At 40.3% G+C, this 27027-nt stretch overlaps 2 protein-coding genes across 3 annotated transcripts; one reads left to right on the forward strand and one right to left on the reverse strand.

Annotated features, from left to right (window-relative positions):
* Positions 1-475: 475 nt before the first annotated feature.
* Positions 476-7884, reverse strand: uchl1 (ubiquitin carboxyl-terminal esterase L1 (ubiquitin thiolesterase)). Its single transcript, XM_005936723.3, has 9 exons — positions 7742-7884; positions 7633-7644; positions 7068-7196; positions 6525-6666; positions 6196-6281; positions 3232-3279; positions 2884-2953; positions 2739-2797; positions 476-1456 (listed from the first exon to the last, which is right to left on the reverse strand). The coding sequence occupies exons 1-9, from the start codon at positions 7772-7774 to the stop codon at positions 1373-1375; spliced, it is 663 nt and encodes a 220-aa protein (XP_005936785.1). The 5' UTR covers positions 7775-7884; the 3' UTR covers positions 476-1372.
* A 5445-nt stretch (positions 7885-13329) lies between these two features.
* On the forward strand, positions 13330-21918 carry anxa5b (annexin A5b). Of its 2 annotated transcripts, XM_005936725.2 has the most exons (13): positions 13330-13475; positions 14185-14238; positions 17046-17130; positions 17459-17553; positions 18827-18940; positions 19076-19166; positions 19366-19445; positions 19522-19572; positions 20197-20290; positions 20612-20707; positions 21035-21093; positions 21308-21430; positions 21517-21918. In XM_005936725.2, exons 2-13 carry the CDS (start codon positions 14236-14238, stop codon positions 21577-21579), a joined length of 954 nt encoding a protein of 317 aa, XP_005936787.1. In that variant the 5' UTR covers positions 13330-13475; positions 14185-14235; the 3' UTR covers positions 21580-21918. The 2 variants fall into 2 exon arrangements, with proteins under 2 accessions (XP_005936787.1, XP_005936786.1); XM_005936724.2 differs by lacking the exons at positions 13330-13475; positions 14185-14238 and having other exon boundaries at positions 17022-17130.
* The last annotated feature ends 5109 nt before the right edge of the window (positions 21919-27027 follow it).

A 27027-nucleotide genomic window follows, 5' to 3' on the forward strand; every position in this document is an offset into this window, starting at 1 on the left:
CAAGTGCAGTCCAGGATGAGCCTGAGGTCGTTTAACCACATCACAAGACAAAGGTTTCACTTTGTGTGTCAGCTAAAAGCCTGTAATGTTAGAGTAATGGCAGGGGTAGAAAAGTTCTCAACAGTGAAATGGTAAATGGCCTGTATTTGTATAGCGCTTTTCTAGTCCCTAAGGACCCCAAAGCGCTTTACACAACCAGTCATCCACCCATTCAAGCCACAGCCACCCTGGGGCGCACTGACAGAGGCGAGGCTGCCGGACACTGGCGCCACCGGGCCCTCTGACCACCACCAGTAGGCAACGGGTGAAGTGTCTTGCCCAAGGACACAACGACCGAGACTGTCCAAGCCGGGGATCGAACCGGCAACCTTCTGATTACAAGGCGAACTCCCAACTCTTGAGCCACAATCGCCCAGTAGTTCATTTCCCTGTACTGTTTACTTAAATATACCCAATGGATATTAGGAGACAGGACAAGGAGACAACAGTTGCTTTATTATATTCCCACAGCTGTATTAACAGTATAACGACAGCGACATAGGATTTGAAAGTGCAGAAAGGTAAACAATTCAAACACAGCCAGACACCCAGCACTGCACAACAACCAACATACAGTAGCACTTCAGATGTTCCCTACTTCACTTTGGAAGTTGTATTATCTGTTAAACTGGCACAGTAAGGGTATATGCGTTTGATCATTTGTGGATCCTTGGGTTTTCAAATAAGGTGCCTGTTCGTTTTTTGAACACTGCAATGAACTGAACTGATTTGCGATCACACTAAACATAAGCTTATCAGAAAGAACCTCAGTTTTCCAGAGACGTTTCAAAACAGTGAGTAGGTTTCTTCCTTGCTCTAAACAATGGTTGATTATTCCTACAGATACATTTGGCCTATTCAGCAGAACATCAGATTAAGAACTCAACCACACAGAAACTAAAGGGCTTCAGAAACAAAACTTCCCTCAACATCTTTTGTCTCATCTGTCACACTTGTTGGCACGAAAGGTATTTTAACATCAGTCTTCTGAGTTTGACACAGATGCAGTGGAAAAAACTTTCAGACATGTGCACACAAGCAGTGGTAATGACCACATGCTGTACAGATTCACAGCTAAACCACATTAAACTGTATGGACAGGCTTGTACTGTTAGTGTCTGCAGAACAAAGGGCTCTGATTGTGTTTGTGTACATGTGGTAATGCTAAACAAGACTTTGTTCATGAAATAAGAGAAATGTGGAAACAATGTGCTTTAGTGCATAGTGTCTGCAGATGTATGCGCACACAGGTTGCCTGTTGATTGTTTGTCATGTGAACGCTCCAGGACATTTTGGTTTACAATTTGCTCAATTTTGTGTCCTACTGAACATCTTAATTCTGACAGAGAGCCACTGCAGAGAAGCGCACTTCACCTTTCTCCCTCTCCATAAATCCACGGCACACTTTGGCTGCATCCTAGATATAATCAAAAGATGACATGTCAACTAATTATTCAAAACTCTATCCACTATATTTAAACAATACATCAACTAATTTTAAAATGGGAGTGCACTATTCAGAATATGAGGAGAGACTGTCCTAAAGCGCATTTGTATTAACGTTTATTTTACTGATGATATTTTCATATTTTAGTAGGTCTGGGCAATATCACTGATGTAAATGCCCTGATAATGAGGTCTAGTGCTGCCAGTTAACACAGATCCATGTTAAGTTAAATTGAAACACTTTAGGGAAATTCATCCTCTAAATCAGCGGTCCCCAACCCCTGGGCCTTGGACCGGTACATGCGTCGTTTGGTACCGGACCGCGAGAGTTGAGGTTCAGGTGTGAAATGTATGGTTTTTAAATCTGTTTTCAGCATTTTTGTTATCGTTTTTACCATTTACTCTGTTTTCCTTTGTCTTTTCACGTGTGTTATGAATAAATTCTTTTTTTCGGTACCGGTACTAGTTTTATTTTGTTGTATTTATCCGCGACACCTTAAAGGCCGGTCCATGAAAATATTGTCGGGCATAAACCGGTCCGTGGCGCAAAAAAGGTTGAGGACCTCTGCTCTAAATGTTTCAACAGCATTACATGCTGTGCACATAGGTAGCTCTGAAAGCAGCAGTCTAGCAAGTTCCACTTCAGTGCAAGTCTATCATAGTGGAATGAAGGTATTCAACTTCCTAGTAGCTGGGTGATTTTAAAACAATACTGTGGTATTAACTGGGAACTTGTTGAGCATTCGACACCATTGCCAGGTGCAATACTGCCATCCTCCGGTAGTAGTAATGCATTACAAGCAGATGTTCATAAAACAAACCAGCTTGTTGAACTTCAATTAAATTAAATACTAATTCTTACTTTAGAGGCAAGTCTTTTACCATATCTAGTTCTCAATAAATTACCACATTTAATGATGCGGTTTTATCTCACATAAACGTGGGTTTGCCTTGTGATCATTTGCTGCAATCATAAATAGTCCAATTAAAATTTACGAAGCAAATTAATAATTGCAAAACTCTCACACATTTTTGCATTTCATTGCCAGGTTATGTAATAATTTAACCTCATTTTAAATGACTGCAATTTGTATATCAGATATACAAATTGACTAAGCCCAGTTTGGCAGACTCTCATTCACACTCCCTCTCCAGTTTAATACACGACTAGTTGATATGCAAAGAACAATGACTGTTATTTTCAGTTTGTAAATGTTCAAAAACTGAAAAGTTCAATAACTGGATATACATACCATTACAAAGGACTCCTCTTTGGTAGGACCGTGGTTCACTGGTCCATTTATTTTCCCATCTTAAGATATAAGATATTAGAATCCACAATGTAAAACAAATACAGGGACAGTAACTACAGGATTGTGCATGGGGCCAAATTCTTACCAAATTCATACAGCTGTCCATTTACATTGACGAAGGCAATAAAGTGAAAGTTGACTTTATCTGCTTCTGGCTGTGAAGGTTGAGACAAAATGAATAACTTTGAAAAAAGCAAAGATACCATAAAAACTACTTCTGTTTAAATATATAGTCTGATCTCTTTAATAACCCGCACCCCATCTCACATGTGGTCCATAACAATGTAACTGCCTGGAAGCTAATGAAATAAAACTCTGCTCATAACAGCAATCTCATATGAAGTTGTCCTACACAGGTCTAACATTGACCTGCATTACATGTGTTTGGTCTGAATGTGGTACAGTGTGTTGATGTTGTGGTAAAATGCCTTACCCGACACTGGCCCTGTGCAGCAATCTCATTGTGAGCATCAAAGATTGCCTAAAAGGGGGAAGAACGTGCAAGATGTAACTAATGAAACATAATACTTCCATTTTTATTTAAAAAAAAAAAAAAAAGTAGCAGGGCAGTCAAACAAGTTTGAAAGGTTTTTATAGTGTTTTGTATATAAGTGAACCCACCTACTACATCTAAAGAAAATTTGGCAGTATGTGGCACCCCCAAGTGGCCTTAAAAACCAATTCCATTATGCAACATTCTAGAAATTCTAGGCCATTATATTCACTCATTTTCACTTTACTACAACTTTGCTAGCAGACACTAGTCTCAGATATGACACTGGAATATAAAGACACATACACCTATGTGACATTAAAAATGTTTGCACAATATAGCATTTTTTTATATACACAAAGGAGGACAAGTCATTTCAAACTGAAGTTTAAAGCATCCATTTTAAAATGGACCGTTGCAAGTTTCCCTGTACAATTGAGCTGATTTCAGGTCAGATGAGCCGCTTATACAATAATACTTTGCCGTTACATTTATTTGGTTGGTCGACACAAGTATACTACAGACAGACTATTGTACAAGTCATCTAATATTCCCAGATGTGAAGACTTTAGGATAAAAAGATTAGAGTTTGTTTTAATTTTTAGTTTGTCCAGCAATTAGACTTTGGTGTCAATGTCTCTCAGCAGTCCCAATAATCTCCATTACTTGCTGGACTCCAGTTATCTAGGTTGATTGTGGACTTTAGGTGGGCCAGGAAACCCTTGACCCGTTTCAATCCATGGTCAATGTGGACATTGTGGAGGACCATAAATACCTTGGAGTACACAGTAAATAAACTGGAATGGGTTAAAAACACCACTGAATTCTAAAGCAAGGGCCAAAGTCGTCGCCATTTTCTGAGGTGGCAGCAGAGGTCTTTTAATATCTTTTCGACAATGCTCAGGATTGTTGCATGCAGGGGCAGCAGGTCAAGAGTCGCAGATGCCAACAGACTCAAACTGATCCACAAAACTAGAGATGGCACGATACCACTTTTTTATGTCCGATACCGATACCGATATCATAAATTTGGATATCTGCCGATACCGATATGAATCCGATATAGTGTTTTTTAATCAACAAAACTGTTTTTTTAAAATATCTTGCTGCATTTTGCAAGTCTGCAAGTTCATACTCAAGTTTAAAACAACAACTACACTAAAGCTATTCTGTTATACCTGTATACAAAAAAAATATTTCATAGTTCAGCAATACTGATCAATCTAATAAACTTAAGACCTACACCATCCTCCCTATTCTGGTATTTTAAAGAGTACTTAGCGTAAATATTAAGCAACCTAACTAATAGGGTTCCAACTCCCAGCAACAACAAAAATAAATAAATAAAAAATAGGGAACCACCCCTCACGCTGCCACCTCATGATGCTTAATCGACGTAATCAACCTTAATTTGATGCAGTGTGAAAAAAATGCACAGAAATCAATTATTTTTCAAGAAATATTAAATAGATTCAACATCTTTCTTCAACAAAATTGCAGACTGCACAGATGGTACCTTCCCAAAGGAAAAAGTACTATAGCTTACTAGGGTATATATATTAGACTTAATAGTCACTATATACAGTAATTGACTTCTATTCATTTTACATCAAATTAAAACTTTGGGTGTCAGATAATTATTTATTAAAAGCTAGACATTTTAAATGAGAATAAGAAAGAAAAGTATGTCTTTGTGCCCCCTTTTCCCAGTTAATGCCCTATCGGCCCCCCTGGCTAAACTTTGCTAGATCCGCCCCTGCACAGTTACCAGCTCGTCAGCTACGTAGAAAACGATCCTGGTGTAGAAAGTAATATTAAATAAATTGTAACAACAGCTTATCAAGCTTAAACGTGCTGCTGTTGTTCAGCCGCTGGTTTCCTCTTTCTGGCGCAAAGTGGACCAAAAACAAACAAGAGAGACTCGCGACAGAAAAGCCGATCAGCTGATCATTAGCAGTTTCACGATTGAAGTAGCAGCCGGAGAGCGAGAGGCAGTCGCTCGTTAAGCTTAACGCAGGAATGCTTTACAAAGATTCAGAGATGGACTTACACACTTGCTTTACTTCTCTCGGGGATAACTTTGTCGGAGATGAAATGCCAGGTTGCTAGCGAAGCTCCAAATGCTATCCAGACCACCGACAGGTCCCGCATGCCACAGCCGCTCTATCACGTGATGCATACTGCTCCGACGTGCTAACGTTCTGAGGTGAGTTACGGCGTATGTGAGGTGCTTTCGTGATATTTAATGGATCGGATTACATTTTTTATTTTTCTCCGATATCCGATCCAGTAATTTAGGTCAGTATCGGACCGATACCGATACGTAATATCGGATCGGTCCATCTCTACACAAAACCAGTAATGTTGTGGGAACGGAGCTGGACTCCCTTAGGGTGGTGTCTGAGAGGCAGATGTTGCCCAAGATAAGGACAATGCTGGATAATGCCTCTCACCCACTCCATGATGTGCTGGCTAGTCACACGAGCACATTCAGTGAGACAGATTACCAAAAAGCACCACTGAATGAAACAGGAAATCATTCCTGCCCATCTCCCTCTACAACTCCATATAATACACTGTGCACACTGCAATAGTTACACCCGTGGCACATGCTTTACAGTAAAACAACAAATGACAAAGTTTCAGTTTAGAGTTTAATGTCAATCATATATTTCACCTCTGTAATATTCTTGATATTTATAATTGAGCGATTTGTATATATTAGAGCCATTTCTTAAATGTGTAAACTATGTAATGTATCATATTATTTAATTAGTTCAGCATGTTACTGTTACTGTCTTGGAGCAACCATAATCCTAATTTCCTTAGGGATTATTAAAGTATTCTGGTTCTCATCTACCAAATCAGATTTATTATAGACCAAATAATTTAACTGCACTTTACTTTGTTTTTCTCCAGATGTTTGGCACGGTCATCAGGAGACATATTTGCTGTCTCATCCAGAAATTTCTTCAAGGCAGAGGCACCATCTGAAAATGTCAACATTATCTTAGATACCAGGAAGATTGATTATGCACATCAAACTGAATCATGGGGTAATAGCACTCTTTGTTGTTTAACCTTTCATTTAGTACACTTCCTCCATGCATTTTATAGAAACAGATTTGGAAAGTCCAGTAGGAAAATTTACACAGGCAGAATTATTTTAGTCACCAATTTAAATATTTATTCACACATGTTCAGTTGGTGCGCCAGATCCCTCTTGTACTCACCAAAAGTCATTTTGTCTTTGTTGTTAGCCACAGCATGGAGCAGGGCAATGGTGCCACAGGAATTGACTGCTGTCTGCTTCAAGAAATAAGCCTCAGAACCTCCTGAAACCTTATCAGCTTGCTGAGATCTGAAAGACTCATGCTGGGGGGGGGGAGAAAAAAAAGCATGTCATCATCAGTCTGATAATACTGTGTAGTGGGTCTACCACTTAAAATGAGCCGAGTCAGGAAATCTCAACCATCAAAAAAAAATAAATTCCATTGTTTTATTAACTGCAGTATGTTTAAACTGTTTAGTATGTGAAAAAATATTAAACATTAACCATTTGCATTCAAACTTATAGTAGTGATAGCATCTGCTGATTCATTTCCTCGTAGCCATCTCTCTCGCTCTCACTCCTCTACCCATCTAAATAACATTAGCAGTTCTTTTTCTATCCATGCCCTCCCTGCATCTCCGCGTCACCCCACTCGATACGGCCAATATTCGCTTGCTCGACCCACCCTTCCAGGAAGTAGTCAGCGCCACCACCCTGGTGTTACCTGTTGCGTTAAGGGGAAGAGCAGCATCAAGGCACAGCACGGCTTCGGCACGGAGGAGAGCTGCTCACCCTCCAGCCCCAGCACGTCGACGAAGCGCCAGCTTTCACCAACGCCCAGCTTTCCCATCATCTGAAAGGCACAACGATGACGGAATAAAGAATAAGCCCCAGCAGTTGCACACTGGCAGACGATGCTCTCAGAAGCTGCTCAGAGATGCTGCGTTATGCTGGTTCACTCAGGCCACACCCTTTAGCCCAGACACTGGGACAGCCGCGGGAAGGATGCTACTGCCCGTTAATATGGGATAACGGTCAAACTCTTGTTAACCCTGATAATTTCATTTTTAGTATCAATTAACGCTGTTACCTGGATAGTTGGCGATGCAACTACACCTCTACTGGTATACTGGTGCTTCGTAGTGGTCTGATGGCGTTTCAATGTTGGAAACACGTTAACAGCCCTCTAAACTAATTAGCCTCTGTGAAACTTACCTCGCGGTTGGGTCAATCAGTGGTTACTAACATGTCGCCATTATTCGGCGGCTAACGTTTAATTTCATACGCACCTTGTTCAGCATCTGAAACAACAAAAACAAACGAAAAAAGACAGCGGTAAGACAAAAATCTGCTGTCTTTGAAAGCATTACTGTTGTAATTAAGCACACATTTCCTTACCTCCGGATTGATTTCCATCGGGGTCCACTCCATTGTTGCTAAAGTTGAGCTATCAGTTCTCTAGGTCAATCTGCTATCTCGACTACAGCGAACAGCCGCGCGTGTACCCTTATTTATCGCTGCTGATCATACCACTTACCGACAGACGCGGGGGTGGGCCCAGAGCAAATAACCGTCGGTGCACAGATTTAGCAAACTACCGGACAAATATCAGACAGACTTAAACGCCAGATTTAACGTTCTACACGCCCGAATACCAAAGTACATATCAGAAAGACCTTTACGTTTATAAAAGTAGATATTCATGAAATGACACCTCTAAATACAAGATCATTCCGAGTAAATCGCGTTCTTTCTAGAAAGTAGGTGTGGCGTATTGATGACTGCCTATCAACAATACTTGTGCTTGTGCAGCCTCTAACACTTAAATAAGATTTAAACTGCAGCCTTCTTATACCTGTTCAACGTCTTTGCTACTTGCGCTCCTGTTCACTGCACATGCAACAAGCTAACAGTCACAGCAATATTAATTATATTTATTTGTAGTGCACAGACTACGTTTATTCCCCTTTTGTCGTCCTTGTTTCCACAGACCACTTAAGAGAAAACTAGAAACTGATTATTTTTTTCTGTAATTCGCTATGTTATATGACAATTATAATCAACGTGGAAAAAGTCAGTATGAAGAAATAATACTTTTTCAAATAACCATATTTTAAAAAAATAAATAACCCAAACTAGTAATAATAAATGATCAAATGTATTCCCATACCTAAATACTATTATTCTGGTCTCTTTACCAGAGAGAGTTATTATTATTTAGCCTTTCTCCTTTAAAAACAACCACTTATTAGTAACTAAAGAGCATATTTACATATGAAATGAGGCTAGGAGTTTATAGCTTGTAGTAAGTAAAACCTGAATTGATAAAACTTGTAATCACATGTTGTGCCACACCTAGAACTGGATGGTTAGTCTGAAGAGTGTTTTTCTTACAACAATCTCAGTGTTTTTACTTGTATGAAATCTTTATGTGCAATGTCCTTGAAAATCTGATTTTTTTATTTCTTTTTTTCCCCAAACATGGGGTTTTCTGCTTCAGGATAATGTATTTAACTATTCATCTGCTTGTGTTGTTGTTCTTTAAATAATATTAAATTGTTATAATTGTTATTATAATAATAAAGAAGAAAAACTCTAAAGACTTTAGTTGCTAAATATGACCTTAGCCCAGGGTTCCAGTGGGATTGTTTCCTTGTGTCTTATATTCCCTGCTTTTCTGCATCTGTTTGCTTCCTTTGGTGTGATTCTGGCCTATATGCCTGTGTTAGCACCTGATTATTTATGCAGGTACTTGTCTGTTTAGGTGAGACTAACCTGCTGAGTAAATTGTATGTGCAATAGAGTCATTTTCTCCTGCCTTCCACCTGATGGCACAATAACATAAGAGATGAATGTAATGTCAACATTACATTACATACATTACAAGTACACTTGTGCATATGAAAACTTTACTTGATGAAAATATGTTGTTTCCTTCATACTGCATAGCTCATGAATCATCTGACTCTGACATCTGATGTGTAGCTAAACTTCTTCACACTGATAGAAAGACAGAAAGACTGCCCTTGTCTGTATGCCTTTTGTGTTTCATTTGCAGTAACTTCCTGTTGTATTTTGGTAACTGCTGTTCCTTGTGGGTCTTCCCATATTTTACCTCCTCTGTGTTTGTTTTCCTTCGCTATCAACTCCACCTTCACTGGATTCACCTGTAGTTATGGTCCTTATTTGTAGTCCTATTTTCTCCTCTGCAAGTTGTTGGCTAACCAATTTTACTGACTGTGTTGTCTTTCTGGTTCCTTCTGTTTCGGTTTTGTTGATTTCAGTTACGTTTTCCATGAAAGCTCAGCTTGTGTTCATCAATGTGCTGCCTAGTGTGTCCTGAAACTGGGTTCTTTAAGGTGCTTGCATGTACGAATACACTGTAGTTACAGCATGCATGTTTTATTCATGGAGAATGGACTTTAAAATACACCCACTGGCCACGCCATGAGGTGCATCTGTTCAGCTGTTTGCTAATGCAAATATCTAATCAGCCATTAAAATAATATGCATAGAATGTTCAGGCTCCTTTGGGCTGAGAGTAAGAAAAAGGTAACTTAAATAACCACCCATCTCAACCAAAGTATATAGAAGAGCATATCTGAAAACATAAAACACTATAGCAGCAGAAGACCATACCGGGTATCACATTGTATGATAGGGTCAGAATTTGGTCTAAACAACATGAAGGAATGGATCCATCCTGTCTTGCATCAATGATTCATATGGGTGGTGGCACAATTTGTGCCCTTAGTGCCAGCTGAGCATTGTTTAAATACCACAGCCTGAGTATTGTTGCTGACCATGTCCATCCCTTTGTGTCCACAGTATACCCATCCTCTGATGGCCGCCTATAACAGGATAACGTGCTATTCAAAAAGCTCAATTCATCTAAAATTAGTTTCTATAACATGAACAGTGAGTTTATGTATTAAATGGTCTCCGCAATCATCAGATCTCAATTGGACTGATTGTTGCTGGATGTGGTGATTAAAATCATGAATACACAGCTGAAAATCTGTGTAGTGCTATCATGTCAACATGGAGCAAAATCTCTGAGGAATGTTTTCAGTACCATGTTTGAATCTATGCAGTAAAAAAATAAGGCAGTTGTGGAGTCAAAAGGGGGTCTGATCTTTGGAATGTGTACCTAATAAAGTGTTGCAGTAAATGAGTGTACATTGTACTGAACCTACAAAATATATGTTTTATTCAGGCAGAATGGATTTTAAAAGTATGTTTTAATCAGATGTGATGATGGAAGTCACCTGAGGGAAGGGCGGAGATTTCATGTGGGTGGGCTCACAGGTCAGACTGAAATGGGTAGCTGGTGATATATTCTATATGTCTGCATCCATTTGTCCGTCTGCCTGTGTCGATGGCATATTTACCTGTGGGTTTAAAAGGGGAAAGCAAGAGTATATAGAAAATCCAGTAGAAGAGGACAGAAGGAAGAAGAAGTGAAAAGAGAAATCGGATACATTTGAATGCTCCTCATATTTGCGGAATATTCCTCTGATCACACACTGGAGGCTTGAGTTAAGACCTTCATTCTTGGAACTTCATCTTCTTCCATTTGATCTTGAAGAAATTTGACTGAAGCTGTTATTTTTTTTAGCACCTAGTGTCTGGGCCTCTCAGGATGGTCGCATCTTCCAGAAGACAAGAAAAACCAAATAATTACCTGTAGACAACAGAATAAGACCCTAACAGTGTTACTGTACATCACCATAACTCTAAGAGGCAACAGTTTCAGACAGCGGTCTGTCCATCCTGGTGCATACTTGCTGAGATGAATGGTGTGCCTCCTTTAGGAGCAGGTTGGGGATGGAGCACGGTGGTGTACTGTTGTATCTTCGCCTCGCTCAGCATGCTGTTGGCTCTGTTACTCTGGTTCTTACTCAGACAATTACAACGTTTCAGAGGCAGAAAGTGACAAACATGCGGTGTGATGTACACCTGCTTCCAAAAGCGGCCTGTTTTTCTTGTTTTTTAATTAATGTGATCAATTTATGAATTGTGGCATAATATTTCAAATATATTAGGTGTCTTTAAATAGTAATTCAAAATAGTATGTCTATTGATGCATGTTGTATTCGTAGTATGTTTGCATCCACATGTGGATGCATGTCAGTCGGATTACAGTTTTATTAAATGTCATGTCTGTCATTCCAGGAGCGATTCTGCTCATAGTGTTCATAAATGTATGATTACTTCTAGACCTCAGCTTGATATGTGCTGGATGAGTGCAGAAGTGCAAAGAGTCCAGAAAAATACAAAAAAAAAAAAAAAACAACAAGATTTTTGGATGAAGTTGAGAGTTTGCGTTGTGAAGACAACCACGGTGGTGCACTGGTTAGAAATGAAAGAAGACTCCTCCAGCTGGCTGGGGCCTTTCTGTGTGGAATTTGCATGTTCTCCCAGTATCCATGTGGACATTCTCTGGGTGCTCTGTGGGTTTTCCCACAGTTTGTAATTCTAAATTGGCCAATTTAGCTGTGAATGTCTGTCTGTGTTAGCCCACCTTTCTCCCTGTCACAGCTGGGATAGGCTCCAGCTGCCCCCATGTCCTTAAATTGAATAAACTGATGGATGGATGGAGCATTTCGGAGCTTCCAATAGCCAGAGTCGTAAGCAAATGTGTATGGGTGAAGCCCTCAGAACTTTTTCTGATAAACTGATGCTTAAAGTCATCCTCCAGTTAAAAATTCTTTGTACCAACTATGTTAATGCTAAGAAAATTGGGATGTTTGATCTTCACGATGCAGAACGGTGTGTGTGATATTTGTAAGTACTGGCAATCTGTCATGCTGAAGGGGAAAGTTTTTATTCCTGTAACACCTGGACATACTGGCAGCATCAATCATGACGTCTCAGAAAAAGCCAATTTCCCACATGCAGTTCATACAAGTGTGATGTTGGAAGTTCAGTATTTCTTTTTACCCATTTAAATGTGAAAAATCAACTCTTTATTTCTCAAAAATTGTGTTTATAATAAAAGCTTTCAGTCGTGTGCGATGGTGTCAAAATCTGCACAAATCTTACCCACATAACTCGTGTTTTTTAACAGGCAAACACACACCTCTGTCTGTGTGTGTATAGCTTCTTTGTTTGAATCGATCACTCCCTCTCAGTTTACTTGGTAAATTATTGACATGGGATGAAGATTCCCAACATGCCAAAGCAGAAGGCTACTAAATGAAGAGCATTCATGATCCTAATGATACAAATCAAATCCATATATGTGTTTCAATGGTGACGTTCTTTATTGGTCACATTTTTTTCACGGTGACAGCCATGTTTCTGTCAGTCTCCCCTGACATGAATACCTGCCCTTCTGTTAAAGTTCACCCGTGTTTTTATAGGTTGCATCATCAAACAGTAGCGATAAATTATCTCTGGCACCTTTTGTTCCGTCTCTCTGTTAAAATTAAACTACCATAAAAATTAAAGGTTTTTTTTTGCAAATCCGCAAACTTACAAATTCAGCAGAAGATGAAATAATCATTTCGCCCACCGTATCTTCTCACATCAAGTCATGAAAATAAACACGTGACCGAAGCATTATCAAGGAAATGGACTAGAAGCTGTAACTTGTAAACACTGTGTAGTACTGCAAATCATTTTTGTGAAACATCCCATGCCACGTTCACAGTTATAATTTCCACTAGGATGTAATGGACACGAAATCAGAAGGAGGTGGAGGGAACCACGCCTTCAGGCTAAACCAACAACTAAGCATCTGTTTGCTTACACAGAAACTTTATAATATGTAATGTCAATATTGTATTTTCAACTTGCTCCGCTTCTCCAAGTACTCCAGAAGGAGCATGTTAGATGCAAAATATCGCACCTCCTCTTATAAACCATTATAAAACACGCAGCATGAAATAAAGACGCGAGAAAGACCCTTGTCATCATTTCCCTGTTAGCAGCTCAACCACGTAAGAAAACGACATTTCCCAAAGTGCTCAGGGGCAAGGCAGCCCCGGTGCCCTGAGCACTGGGGTGTGGCTCACTCACTCACGCGCATAGTTTTTGCAAGTGAGCTTCTCCTGTCTACTTCTCCTCCTCACTTCGCTCTCTGCGGGTCTTTCCTTCCGTCCTCTGAGCTCCGTTTCGCAGTTAATCGGTAAGTTCCTCACCGGTGTTCACTCTCACTTATAGGAGACCTATAGAAAGTTCCGTTGTATCCACCAGGTTGTGCCAAGATAGGTATCCCGGACAAAATCTGTTTCCCCTGCGTCCGGAGCATTCGCTGCGAACGGAGAGCAGATCCAATTTATTCCGCCTCCATTACAGCCAACTAGACATGGAAGTAGTGATGTTTTAGTTTTTGAGTGTCGTTCCATTACCGTTCAGTTTGAGGGTTACTACAGAAAATATATATATTTATATTATTGTTCTCGCGTGGACGGGATTATTTCAACAAACTGAGGACTTTTTGCCTGATAACTATTAGTATCCTCCTGTAACTTTACAGAATAAAGAGCTAACATCTCCAAAATTACAGGAGTAGTTATTCAGTACAAGAAGTGTTTTTGAACTAAAGATCAAGACTATGGGATACTGTTTGTCCGTGATTTGGAGACCGCAGCTTAGTTTGACGCCTTCTGTCGGGGATACCATCTATCTTGGCACATCAGGGGCACAGCCGGACCCCGTCTCCACCTGATGATAAAAGACTTGCAGTCTAGATAGCAGCTGCTGTATATACCGTACAGCAGGGCAGGAAACCCTAGCGGAGATGATTAGGGATGAGTTAATTACACTAGAAAGTTTACCGGAAATAAAGAGTTGTTTCGTCTCCTTGCCTGATAACATTTGTTTCTCTCCAACAGATCTGCACTTTTTCCATTCGTTGGATAAACAAACTTAAAAGACTGTCAAAAATGGTGAGTCCTTTCCACTCCGCTCATTTCTCAGATGTCAGCGCAAATAAACACGCAGAACTGAATATAAAACGCTTGCTGATTAATCAGATTTTGCAGAAGTCTCGAGGAATAAAACCGTTATTTATGCAAATGTTTGACTCACTGGCTTTAAGCCGGTAAAGTCCGAGACAACGCCCACTTTATGAAACTTTATATAAGGTTCTCGGTGAGCGTTGTTGTTGTCGGGAGACAGCAGGTTAACCTTTGACGCTTTTACAGTTTGTATTGAACCTTAAACATCGTGAAACAGTAAAAGTTAGATCCGTTTTTATATGCGTGTTTTGGGTGTGCGCGCATGATCGTGAGGCTGGAGAGAAATCTCATTTGGGGAAGTTTGGTGTATGACTCATGTGGGCTCTGCTCCATTCGGGTGGGTCTCCTCTGCGTTTTTCCACCTCTCCCCCTCTTTCTGTGTGTAATGCACACATTTCCACATCTGGTCTGGAGTTTAAAGCCAGCCTCCCCCTCTTAAAGGGGAATTTCTTACTTTTCAGCAGTTGAGTTACTAAAAAAGTGTTGTTGTTGGGTTTTTTTTAATGTCATCAGCTGTGCTGTTGTTCGTTTCCTGACAGTTTATTCTGAGAGCGTGTTTACTATGAAGGGCTAACAAAACATTTGAATAGGTCTTTGTTAGACAAGCATTTCTACTACGTGTGCATTCAGATCTGATATATGTAATATTATCCCTGTCAACAACAGACCTCTACTATTCTCCCAACACACCTGTTTGCTTTCCTGACGAGCGTGGACTTTATATTGACTCACACACTTGCACACAGTGCTGCTTCTGTAAATACTTAACTACAGCACATAATGTGGATCCCACAACAGATCAACTGTATAATCCTGTTTGCACAAAGAAAATAAAAGGATGTTTCCTTTAGTGAGCTTTTTAATTAAAGATGGAATAATAATGATATGTTGCATCTTTATGCGGGATCAGGTATCAGGCTAGAGCTGTAGTCGTGATCACCGGAGCTTAACTCTGTTGACAGCATTTGCACAGGTAACAATAAAATAGTACATAATGGAGGACATCCTTTTGCAAAAGCATTGCTAGGTGGATTGTGTACAGTCTCCATGGCAACAGCAGCCAGTGAAAAAGGATGGTAAGTAATAAGAAGTGCTTTTAAGGAGAGACGCCAGCTGTGATGGCCTGTGGTGTTTACATACATTCCCCCCCACCCTCAGGTCATGCCTGGACCCGCTCAGGGAAATCAGTGCATCACTCGCTACAGACTCCAACCCCTAGCATTCCAGTGTGAGGGACGTGCATTGTGTTATGTTGTTGTTGTCAAATACCTCCTTGTTCAAGGAGCCAGGTTGAGTCTCTTTTTGCTTGATTGGATGCGTGTCATTTTGACATTCCTTCGTGCAGAAACAGACAAAATCCTGGTTGTTAACAGCGACTCTTGTGTTCTAGACCTTTGACTTTTTAAAATTTTGAGGGTCAGAATTCCAGAAGCATTCCAGTAGTTTTCCTCTCTAAACGTTCCGCTGATTTTTATGAGCGCGGGAGTGTCTGGAATCAGTGCATTGTTGTTACAGAAAGGGACTGTTTTACTAAAAATCAATGTTAAAGTCAAACTGTAAGTCATTGGGTCATTAATCTGAGTACAAATCAGGAGTAGGTGTACAAAACTATGTGCCTAACAAAGTATACACATCTGACATTGTTCTGTTGTATCGCACAGAGAAATGAATATTTGTGGGCTTAAATCCAGTGATTTGAATTTTTTGCAAAGACCCAACGTCCTTGATGATACTGTACACGTTAAGAATGTGCCCATATAATATCAGCAGTACTTGGTGTTAAATACACCGCACTACATTGAGAATGATAACCTTGGATATAAACAGAATATATACAACTGACAATAACAATATGTGTAATGTAATTATCATAGCTACCACTCTACCGACAAATACTCTGCATGTGTTATTGCAGTTTTCATGGAGGATTTCGTACTTTATCATCTATACATTCACCAACCAGTTTATTAGCTACAGCTGCTTGTTAAAGCAAATATCAGCCAATCATATCAGTGCATGTACGATCCCATAGGTCAAGATGACCTGCTGAAGTTCAAATTGAGCATCAGAATGTGGAAGAAAGGTGATTTTAAAGTGAATTTGAATGTGACGTTGGCTTAGACAACATGAAAGCATGGTCCATCCTGGCTTGTCTCAACAGTTCAGATTGGAGGTGGTGGTGTGAGGATATGGAGAACGTATTCAGCAGGATAGCACACCATTAAGCTAATGCACTCTTTGTGAAGAGTTCCTGTTCCTTCAAGACTGTGCGCTACTGCCAAACATGCCAATAAAGTTTAAACTGTGACACTTCAAAAAAAAAAAAAAAAAAGATAGCACACCATGTCACAGAGCTCAAATCTTCTGAAACCAGTTCCCTTAACATGAGTTCACTGTATTCAAATGGCCTCTGTAGTCACGAGATGTCAAACCAGTAGAGCAAGATAGATGGGAAACCGACAAATGTGCAGCAGCCGTGTGATGCTGTCTGTGAATATAGATCCTCTAAAGAGTGTTTCCACCACCTTGTTGAAACTAAATTAAACTCAATGAAGGCAGTACTAGCAAGGTGTACCAAAGTTGTGTGCATTTACACATATAAAGGTGTAGAAGTTGAGTGTCTCTGTGGAGAGGTAATCGGGTGCAACAGAAAGAAGAATTTTAGTCAAAAAGGCTTTGGCTTTGGAAAAAAGTGCAAAGAACAACTTTCTCTGTGCACATCTTCCATGTTGCAGGCCAACAGAGGAACCGTAAAACCCAGCGCAAATTTCAGCGCCAGTGCGGACGCAGAGGTTCTGCACAAGGCCATGAAAGGCCTGGGTAAGTTGATCATGTTTATTCATACATGCAGTTGGGAGAGCTTGTTTCGGGGAATTTCTTTTCAGTGTAGAAATCCCTGCTGTCTGGGTGGAGCATCGCACAGACAGCAGTGACTCACAACCACGTGAGCAGAGTAACTTGAGATGAGTCACTGTGAGCAAACACATCTGCTGACCTAGACTGCAGGCTGTAATTATGTGGGTTGAATAGATGTAAATATGAATCCACCTAGACAGCGAAGGACCATTGTTATGCAATTTGTGCTGCATGCAGCGTATCCTGTGACATAAAGAGCTTTGCTCATGAACCGTGTTTGTTGTCACTGTAGGGACCGACGAGGATGCCATCTTGCAGCTGGTCACGGCTCGCAGCAACGCCCAGAGGCAGGAGATCAAGGCCAGCTTCAAAACTCTGTATGGCAAGGTCTGAACACCTCTTGGACAGCTGTTACCTCGCTCGAGCACATCTGTCACACCTTCAGTTTAACTGTCCCACTGTTATAGCCGAGCAAATCTGTGGGCCAAAGGCACACTGCCCCGCATTAAGCCACTCCAATCTCACTCATTCTGCAGTCTTGGCACTTTATCTATAATTCCAAATCTCTGTAATTCTCTATTACAGAGGTTTGGAATGCTCTAAAATGCAGATGATACTAAATAGAAGTTACAAACTACAAAAAAGCCCCAATTTTCCTATATTTTTATTGTTGAAATATGATTATCTTAAATCGCTAATACCTTCATGTTAATAAATCACAGCTCTGTGTATGTAAATATTTATTTATCCCTCTAATGTTGCTCTGGGTATTTAGTCAGCGGTCTTACTACAATACACAACATCTGTGCCTGCCTGCGATTTCCTCCTACACGATCAGGAGCAACAAAACCTTGTGCATCTGCGCCCAAGGCTGTTATCTATATCAGATGTTATGATGTAATAGTGTTGCTTAGCAACCATCTACCAACAGGATAAAAATGACCCATTTGTATTGTTTACACCTGCAACGTGTTATAAAAGTGCAATTTTAGCTTCGTGACAAAGACAAAATTTTCAAAATGCATGTGTGACGTCATCGTTTTGCAAGGCAATAGACCAGAAATACTAAACTTGGGGCATGAACTAGTTTAACAAATCTGCCATATTAACTGTAAAGGTGATGATGACGTATCTGACGTGTTTACAACTGGACCCACGCTGCCAAAAACATTGAACAAACAGTCAATGAATTAGTGAAGATTAGTTACAAAAAAAAGAGGTTCACATCTACACCTCTGTTCACCATACAGGTTATACAGTTAGCTGACAGTGCATTAAGACTGCAAAACAATACTTTAATGTGCAATAAACGAAGCTGCTGCTAGCTACTGTCATGTTGGCACAGCTTGACGTAAAAGATGAAACAACAAGCGTCATTTGGTTTAACATTAGCTTGACGTTAACACAAAGGTTTACTGAACCTTTGAGCAGAGCCAGGTAGCTGTTCGAGCCCTAATCTGAATCTAAGTGTATTTTGCTATTTATTTATTTATTTATTTATTTTTTTTTTTTGGTTAAGTACAATGAGGCTTCAAAGTATTAGACAATACTAGAAAGTTACCCTAGTAAAGTTTTTAGGCCACGCAACTGCTTCACACTCTGGGTTTGTGGTGATCCATACCTCATTAAAGTGCATATTATGCATCTCCACATCTGTCAGGACCTGATAGATGACCTGAAAGCAGAGCTGGGCGGGAAATTTGAGACGCTGATTGTGGCTCTGATGACTCCACCCATTACTTATGATGTGACATCACTTCGCAATGCAATCAAGGTACGTGTGCCAGTGACAGATATAAACCGATCAGAAGTCTCACGCCATGATCTTCAGGTACAGACAGAAATTTTAGCACCGATAGCAGCTGGAAACTCAGGCGGCATCTGTGACATTTCCCACTTTGGCCTGTAGGGGGCAGGGACAGATGAGAAAGTGCTGGTGGAGATTCTTGCCTCCAGAACATCTCAGCAGGTGAAGCAAATCGTCGCTGCCTACAAACAGGGTAACACTTGCACAAACACACACAAGTTAGACAATGTATTTTCACACTGATAATGGTTTCAATATAATTTTAGTGTACTTAAAATGAAGCACATTCAACGTGCTAAGAAGTAAAAGACACCTGTTTTGATTCTTGGAGAAGACACAAATCTTTTTGGGGTCATGTGAGGGCATTGAGTATTGCAGTTTGTTTCCTTCAGAGTATGATGACGACCTGGAGAAAGATATAACGGGTGACACTTCAGGTCACTTCCAGAGACTTCTGGTTATTCTTCTTCAGGTAAATGTAATCCTCTCCTCTCCTCTCCTCTTCTCTCCTCACCTCTCTTTAATTAAAATGTTCTGTCCCTTCTCAGGCAAACAGGCAGACGGGGATCCAGGCGGAAAGCATCGAGAGTGACGCTCAGGTAGGCTTTTTAAAATATTTGATTCCTCATCATCAGTGGCTTTTGTTTTTAGTCTCACGGCATGACCATCACATGCGTTTGGTCAGGTGTTCAGTTAGTCTGTAAAGATGGTTTGACGACCTCTGCTGGACAACATGAGCAAAACTTCCCTTAAAATGTTGTCATGTTTTTGCTTAGAGAAAAGGGCCTGTGAATCTTTACTAGGCTCAGCTCTTTTCCTCTCTGGAGTTTTTACTGCCAAATCTGATCATAGATAGCTTAGTGAAATGTATCTAGGTGTGATTTCTGTTGCAAATCAATTTTGTCACGTGGAAATCACTTCAAAGTGAAGCACAGTGATTTGGATCGGACAACAACATGCTGGGTCTAGTACAAAGACTCAGTATCAGTGCAGCAGGATCTGAGGTATTCAGGCTTGGTAGTCCACAAAAATGGGCATTCTGGACCTATAAGACTACAAAAGCAGGATAATCTCCTGCAGAGTTTACAGTAAAAATGTGTAGTTTTTTTCAAGTTTTCTCCTGTACTCTGCCAGTTCTCCCTGTGATTTTAAAAAAACAAAAAACAAAAAGAAAAAAAACACCTTAAATAATAACATGCTTTTGTGTCATTTTCTGGTTTTAGGCCCTCTTCAAGGCTGGAGAGCAGAAGTTTGGCACTGATGAACAATCTTTTGTTACCATCCTGGGTAACCGGAGTGCAGAACACCTCAGGAAAGGTTTGTGAGTGTGGGGTAAAAACAGTTTGTATGAGTGGGTGAAGACAGAGTGGTCCAGGGTGTGGACAGTGTTTGCACTCTGAAACAAATTACATCTGCAGCCAGTGATGTCAATTATGTGTTGGCTAAATGAATATATGACAAGATTCAACTGAGGCCAGCTTTGATTTGAAGTTTACTCACCTCCACTTACTGCCACAAGTTCTTATTTGGTCCTACACACTTTCCCTACACACTGTGGGTTGAGCTTTACTGAAACGGGAGATAAGCCGTATAGCTGCACTAACATCAGACTCATTCCAAACTTTATTTGCATTCCAGTATTCGACGCTTACATGAAGCTGTCTGGATATGAGATTGAGGAGAGTATCAAGAGAGAAACATCTGGAAACCTGAAGGACCTCCTCCTTGCCGTTGGTATGTGCTCTAGACGACTCCCTGAAGTTATTCTTTTGTCGCTTGCCCCCCAAAAAGGAAGGCTTTATTTCAATCCTGGTAAAACAAAACAACAATAAACTAAAAAAGAAAGCATCAGCAAATGAAAAAATAATATATAGATAGAGAGAGAGAGAGAGATCATCAAAGCTTTTTTCCTATTTGGATCTTGCAAAAACCACATTTCTGTAGCACATTTTGAACTGGGTCATGGCGTCATACTTGGACATTGGTTCAGTTCATCACTCAGTCTTACTACCCATAAGTACACAGTGATGAATTTCCTTTCTGTGTGTGTTTTTTGTACAGTGAAGTGTGCCAGGAGTGTTCCTGCCTACTTTGCTGAAACCCTGTACTACGCCATGAAGGTAACAGCACAGACAGGTTTGGCAGCTTGAAGTGAGGCTATCTGAGTCAGTGCATGTTTGCCAGTAATGGTTTAACCTGTCAAAATGGGTTTATGACATAATGAAGGCAAAAGGGCTTAATGCTTATCACTATGGAGTTATTCATGTATGTTTTACGGTTGTGCGTTGATGTTTGTGAGGTGTTTGGTCACTGCATTGTGTGTTCTCGACTCAGGGTGCAGGCACTGACGATAACACCCTGATCAGAGTGATGGTGACTCGCAGTGAGGTGGACCTGTTGGACATCAGAGCTCAGTTCAGGAGGCTGTTCGCCTGCTCTCTGCATTCGATGATCAAGGTACACACATAATATTTTTGCCTCCATAGACACCTTGATACTTTTTGCCTTTTCTCCTAAATTGTGCCCGTCTTTGTTTGTTGCAGGGAGACTCCAGCGGTGACTATCGTAAGGCATTACTTGCGCTCTGTGGCGGTGATGATGCATAATCATGGCAATAATCACTAACGGCAACCACACCTGAAGTGCCTTCTCGGCTGTCGGCTCAGTGAAACAACAAGCTAACCACAAGAAACTCAAAGTCTTGGTTCCTCTCAGCAAAGCTGTCTTGTGTTGGAGAGAGAACACATGAGATCTTTTAAAACTATGATTCCAAACCGTGTCTTTGAAAGGTAGCTAACATTTTGTCAACATGAATGCAGCTTTTATCCACTAATATCTTCACTATACAACGAAATATTATGCTGAAGTATCAGACTTCAATTGTCTAGTTTGCACTTTGTATGGGAGAACATATATATCCAATAATAAATGCTTAATTTGATGAAGTTCAGTGGTGTCTCGTTAATAATATTGCAGCCAGTATGCTGTTTTTTTGTTTTTGTTTTTTACATATGTATTGACCTCTCATGACCACAAGAGGGAGTCAAAGGAGTTTTGTTAGAGATGAGGTGAGCTGCTGAGCTCTGACCCTCTGTAGGCGTCTTCTTCAGCTGATAGATGGGGAAGTCACTCACTACTCAGTGTTCATCTTCAACATCACAGAAGAGCTGCATGTTTTTATTTCCCAGGCTGTACTAAAACAGAATTGTAAATCATGCAAAGCTAAGTAATTAAAATACTTATTTATTTTAAATTGGGCCTTTGTACAGCCAGTTCATCCTCTCTCATTTACAAAAAAACTCTATTACATATAAGAGGCAAATGTGCATTATAAAGGAGGGATTATCTCAGGTCTTGTTATGATACTCTGTCATTGTTTTTGTGGAAGAGGTTGGCATTTATTGTTGCCACAGAACCCGGCAGCCAATAATGAGGTCCATACGTAATATCGGATCGGTCCATCTCTATCTATTAGGCGTCCATTAATATTCCTGTGTGTGATATTTTTGTAATTCGCAGTAATTTTACAAACACGGCAAAGAAGTCAGTCCTTGAATTTGAGTGGAAGAATCCACTTACAAATGGCTTATAAAGTGAATTGGCTCTGGATACTGGATCAGCTTAAGCAAACATTTAAGGATCTGATCCCTGTATCCTGCTTGTGGATTTTCCTTATTATCTGCACTCATCCCTGGGTAAAACAAATTAACCCACAAAATGACTAAAAATAGAGATGGGGAGACATTTTGGTGGTACTATTTCCTACTTCATCCTTAACCTCTGACTGTGTGGTGACACTTGATTGCACCCTTGAGCTGTGATGAAGGATTTGTTCGAACAGTTTGTCTTTGAGCATCTCTTTTATGGCGTCTGAGAGAGAGGACTGATGTGGAAAAGGTGGAAGTCACACTCCAGACAACTTTTATGTGTCTGTCTGAGGGAGCAAAGAGGTCAGAGGCAACACTCCCTTGTCCAGGTACCACACATATATGCACATGAGTGCACGCATCACACGTCTTACTACTTATATTTCTGTGAGAACAAGCGTTCGTGACACCGGTTGCTGTCACTGAGAAGATAATTAGAGGCTTCTGCAGGAAACTTCAAGAACAAGCCTCCTGTTTGGATGCCGTGCACAACTGGACCGGTTATGCATTTGAGTCTTTCATGATTTTGTGGAGTGTTAACCTCAGAGCAAGTCATCTGGGTCTCAACTCTGTGTGGTGTAGTTCACAAATCATTTCATCGACCATACTGAAGTGTGCTCTGATTGTGATGTCATTATGATGTTTTGTTCAGCACAAATGTCAGATACAAAGTTTAGAATTGTTGGAGGGCTTTAAAACACAAGCTTAAAACACATGTAAGGAGCTTCCATATTCCCCCTGTCCCTAAGTCTAGTCTAAGACGGCTGTAGGTGTGAATGTGAGTGTGAATGGTTATCTGTCTTCTGTGTTAGCCCTGTGAGAGACTAGCAAACTTTCCCTACCTCTTGCCCTGCTAGGATAAGGCCCACACCCCAACCTTGGATTGGATAAGCAGAAGAGGATGGATGGATACAATGGATGGATATGTGCGCTGCACAGAGACTGTTTGTGTACATTATCAAATCCACATTGTTATTCTTTGACTTGTAGAGCAGCTATGCATAATTTCACAGATCATACTAGTCCTTATTTATCTCATACGGGGCTTAGACCAGTCCCTCAGTTTATTTATATTTTTCCCTCTATCTCTATCCCAACTTTCTTCTGATTGGGTGCCCCTCAAAAACAGAAGGTTTAAACAGCAGATGTATTACTGTGTGCCCTATGATCATATTAGAAATATCCACTCTCACTGACATCATATGGAGCCAAGAGCAGAAAGAACATTTTTAAAATGTTAAAGCAGTCTGAGCAGTTATTTGTACATGATGAGCAGGGGCGGTCCTAGCCTGTTTGGCGCCCTGGGAGAACACTGCCTCTGACCCCCCGGATACACACACACACACACACACACACACACACACACACACACACACACACACACACACACACACACACACACTAAGGATTGTATATTAACATATTTTATTGTGACAATTGTTGTCAAAACCATACTAAATTTGACCTGATAAATCTTTTATAATAGATCATAACATACTTTGTACAGGATCAGTGTGGTATTAAAGATTACAAATGGTAGACATATTAAAATACTTCAAAGATTAATTATTTAAAAAAATATTAAAATACTTGTCTGTATGTAATAAACTAAGTAAATGTACCTTTTCTGCTTACTTTTTTCTTTTCTCTACATTTCAGGGAGAATTAAACTAAAGATTGGTCATTTGTTCTTTAGCTGGTAACAAACCTTTTCACAGCTTGGATTCAGACTCAGATTTGGTGCCTTTCAACATCTGAAGATGTGTTTGAGTCTGAATTATTTAATTAATGGATTTTGACACTCTTGGCATGCCTTAGCTGTGTAAACATCAAATATCTGCTCAATTAACAAGACATCACATATTTGCAAAAGTGCTCTAACGTTCTCGGAGATGCCTGTTACCCACCAGCTGACCGCATAGCTGGACTGGCCATTGGGCATACCGGGCATTTGCCCAGTGGGCCGACGGTGATTTTTCATTTTTATGTTTGTTTTTGTAACGGTATAAACAATGAAAGGTGGTGAATTAGCCAATTGGTCATGATCAACTCTGGGCTGGACCAATTACAATATGTATTGAGGTGAAAAGGAACGCGATTAGTCCCGTACTTCAGCTAAAATGAAAAAGACACAAAGCTGGAGTTATTCTGTGTTTTTGCCGCACAACTGCCTGTTCTTCTCTCATTCTCTCCCCTCCCTCTCCTGTTGCTACTTCAATTGTGAAACCGATCAATGATCAGCTGATCGGCTTTTCTGCCGCAAGTCCCGTCTCTCTTGTTTGTTTATCACCCACTTTGCGCCAGAAAGAGGAAACCAGTGGATGTTGCGCTAAACAACAGTAGCACGTTTAAGCTTGATAAGCTGTTGTCAGAATTTTTTTAATATGACTTTCTACTATCAGCTGTTTGCTGGAGCCACAGCTGTAAAAGCTGCTGGTCATGATATCGGTTTGGAAACATGAAGTTGATACAAATCATACATATACACCAACAAGACAGTGTACATCACTGTCACAACAGCGTTTGTTTTAGTTCAAAGGCTTTATGGTTTTTCCTATAATACCTGGTGGTGGTTTTGTCAGTTCAGCCTTATATATTATGTTTAACCCGAGTGACCACCGGTCAGCTGGTGGGTAACAGGCATCTCCGAAAACGTTAGAGCACTTATGCAAATATGTGATGTCTTGATAAATCGAGCAGATATTTGAAGTTTACACAGCACCATTCTCGCATGAAAATATCTTAAAAGTTTATTTTGTGACCCAGAAAGAGTAATATTTCAAACTCCGCCACTCTGTGTTCCTCCGCCACTGCCTCGTTTGAGTTTTGGACGAAATGGATTCTGGGATATTGCATTTCGTCATTTCGAGCTGATTGGAGACCAAAACAGCCAATCAGATTTTTTTTGCATCCAAGTCTGTGATTGGCTGGTTTTGTGGCACAAATATAACGGTGTACAGAAAGAGTTGAGCGCGGGCAGAAATGTTGAGAGCGCAAGCAACACATTGAGAGCAAGCGCAAATGCAAAAACTGAGCGACAGGGGCTGCTATTGTGTGTGTGTGTGGATAATCGCAAACACTGAAATACATTTTCTGCACGCAGGAATGAATTTTGTTCACTCAAATTTAGCTTTTCTTCGCTCAAAATAAATTTCTCCTGAAAATGCAGCACTTGCACCTGCAAATCTTTTTTACGTGCGCTCAAATTTTTTTACGTGTGCTCAGAATAGTGGCACAAAAATAACGTCATAAGAGTCAAAGAACTGGCTACAGGTATGATTAAAAAATTTGAAAGCACCGACTTCAACGCGCTGATGCTAAAACAGCGTTTATGTGTCAATGATTTATTAGTGAGGGGCTTCTCATCAAACTGATTCTGATTTGATGCCGCTGCAGCTTTCAAAGCGTTTTCACACAGGCCAGTGCTCTACTGTTTTGATCTTGCAGTATGTGACTTTGATCCGAGGGCATAAATAGAAGTTAAACAAGGCATTGTGAAATTTCAGAGAAAATGGTTTTTCAAAGTAATCGTAGTGAAACTAAATCATTTGCATTGTCAGTATCCAATGTTAGAACCCATATCCCCATTACTTCAGAGGATATTTTACCTGCTATCAGCAGGTAAAATATCGATTGTCTCTCTGGATTACAGTGGGGCATGATAGAAAATGGGTCCTGTGACTCCAATGTCCAAGCAGCACTTGCTGATATGATTACTGATGTTATACAGTCAGTTAGTGCAAGCATCATAAAAACTTCACTTCTAGCAGTTCAGGACCAATTGACAGATGTATCATCCTAGACACACATTAGCATCGCCGTGGGAAAAATAAGCCCCATATTGGGAGACTCTCTCTCAACCAGCATTGCTGCCGCTCTTAATGTCACCCACGAGGAATGTGAGGAATCTGTGAAACTGACACAAAGGGTTGAGCAGGAGATCTCAAATAAAGTCAACTCGGGTCAGGTTCTAGTCTCAGAAAACCCTGATTCTGTTTATGTCAGCGGAAAAATAACAAACTTTACTCAGCTCCTTTAGTTCAAGTGATGAGAGCCTTGAATCCAAACTCTCTGAGATGGGAACAATTAAAGAAGTAAGTATGGCTCTCATGAGATGGAGTACAGACACAAAACTAAGTAAAGATGACAAGGTCTATCACATAGAACTGCAACCAATTGTCATGTTCCTGGGTCTGTTGACCCAGCGTTTTAAGTTTTAGTTTATTTGGATGTTGTTTATGTTTAAGTTCATTAGATTAGCGAAGTTCATTTGCTTATTAGACTCCTTGTGTTTTCTTCCCCTGTATTTAAATTTCCCTCACCCTTTGTTTCATGCTGCGTGTCTTATGTTATCAAGTTTGTATTATCATGTCTGTCTCGTGTTTCCTGTTTTATTTTGAAAGAGTC

Source organism: Haplochromis burtoni, unplaced genomic scaffold (genome assembly GCF_018398535.1).
Source record: "Haplochromis burtoni strain Fernald_Lab_line unplaced genomic scaffold, NCSU_Asbu1 Contig_213, whole genome shotgun sequence".
NCBI classification, from domain to species: domain Eukaryota; kingdom Metazoa; phylum Chordata; class Actinopteri; order Cichliformes; family Cichlidae; genus Haplochromis; species Haplochromis burtoni.

Excerpts from the sequence above, each read along its gene's own strand:
- uchl1 (XM_005936723.3), bottom strand. The coding sequence starts at position 7,774 with ATGGAGTGGACCCCGATGGAAATCAATCCGGAG. Across the intron at positions 6,667-7,067 it reads TCTTCCCCTTAACGCAACAG|CATGAGTCTTTCAGATCTCA; the intron begins GTAACACCAGGG and ends CCCCCCCCCCAG. Across the intron at positions 1,457-2,738 it reads AAGAGGAGTCCTTTGTAATG|GATGCAGCCAAAGTGTGCCG; the intron begins GTATGTATATCC and ends GATTATATCTAG.
- anxa5b (XM_005936724.2), top strand. The coding sequence starts at position 17,037 with ATGTTGCAGGCCAACAGAGGAACCGTAAAACCCAGCGCAAATTTCAGC. Across the intron at positions 17,131-17,458 it reads CAAGGCCATGAAAGGCCTGG|GGACCGACGAGGATGCCATC; the intron begins GTAAGTTGATCA and ends TTGTCACTGTAG. Across the intron at positions 20,708-21,034 it reads GGACCTCCTCCTTGCCGTTG|TGAAGTGTGCCAGGAGTGTT; the intron begins GTATGTGCTCTA and ends TTTTTTGTACAG.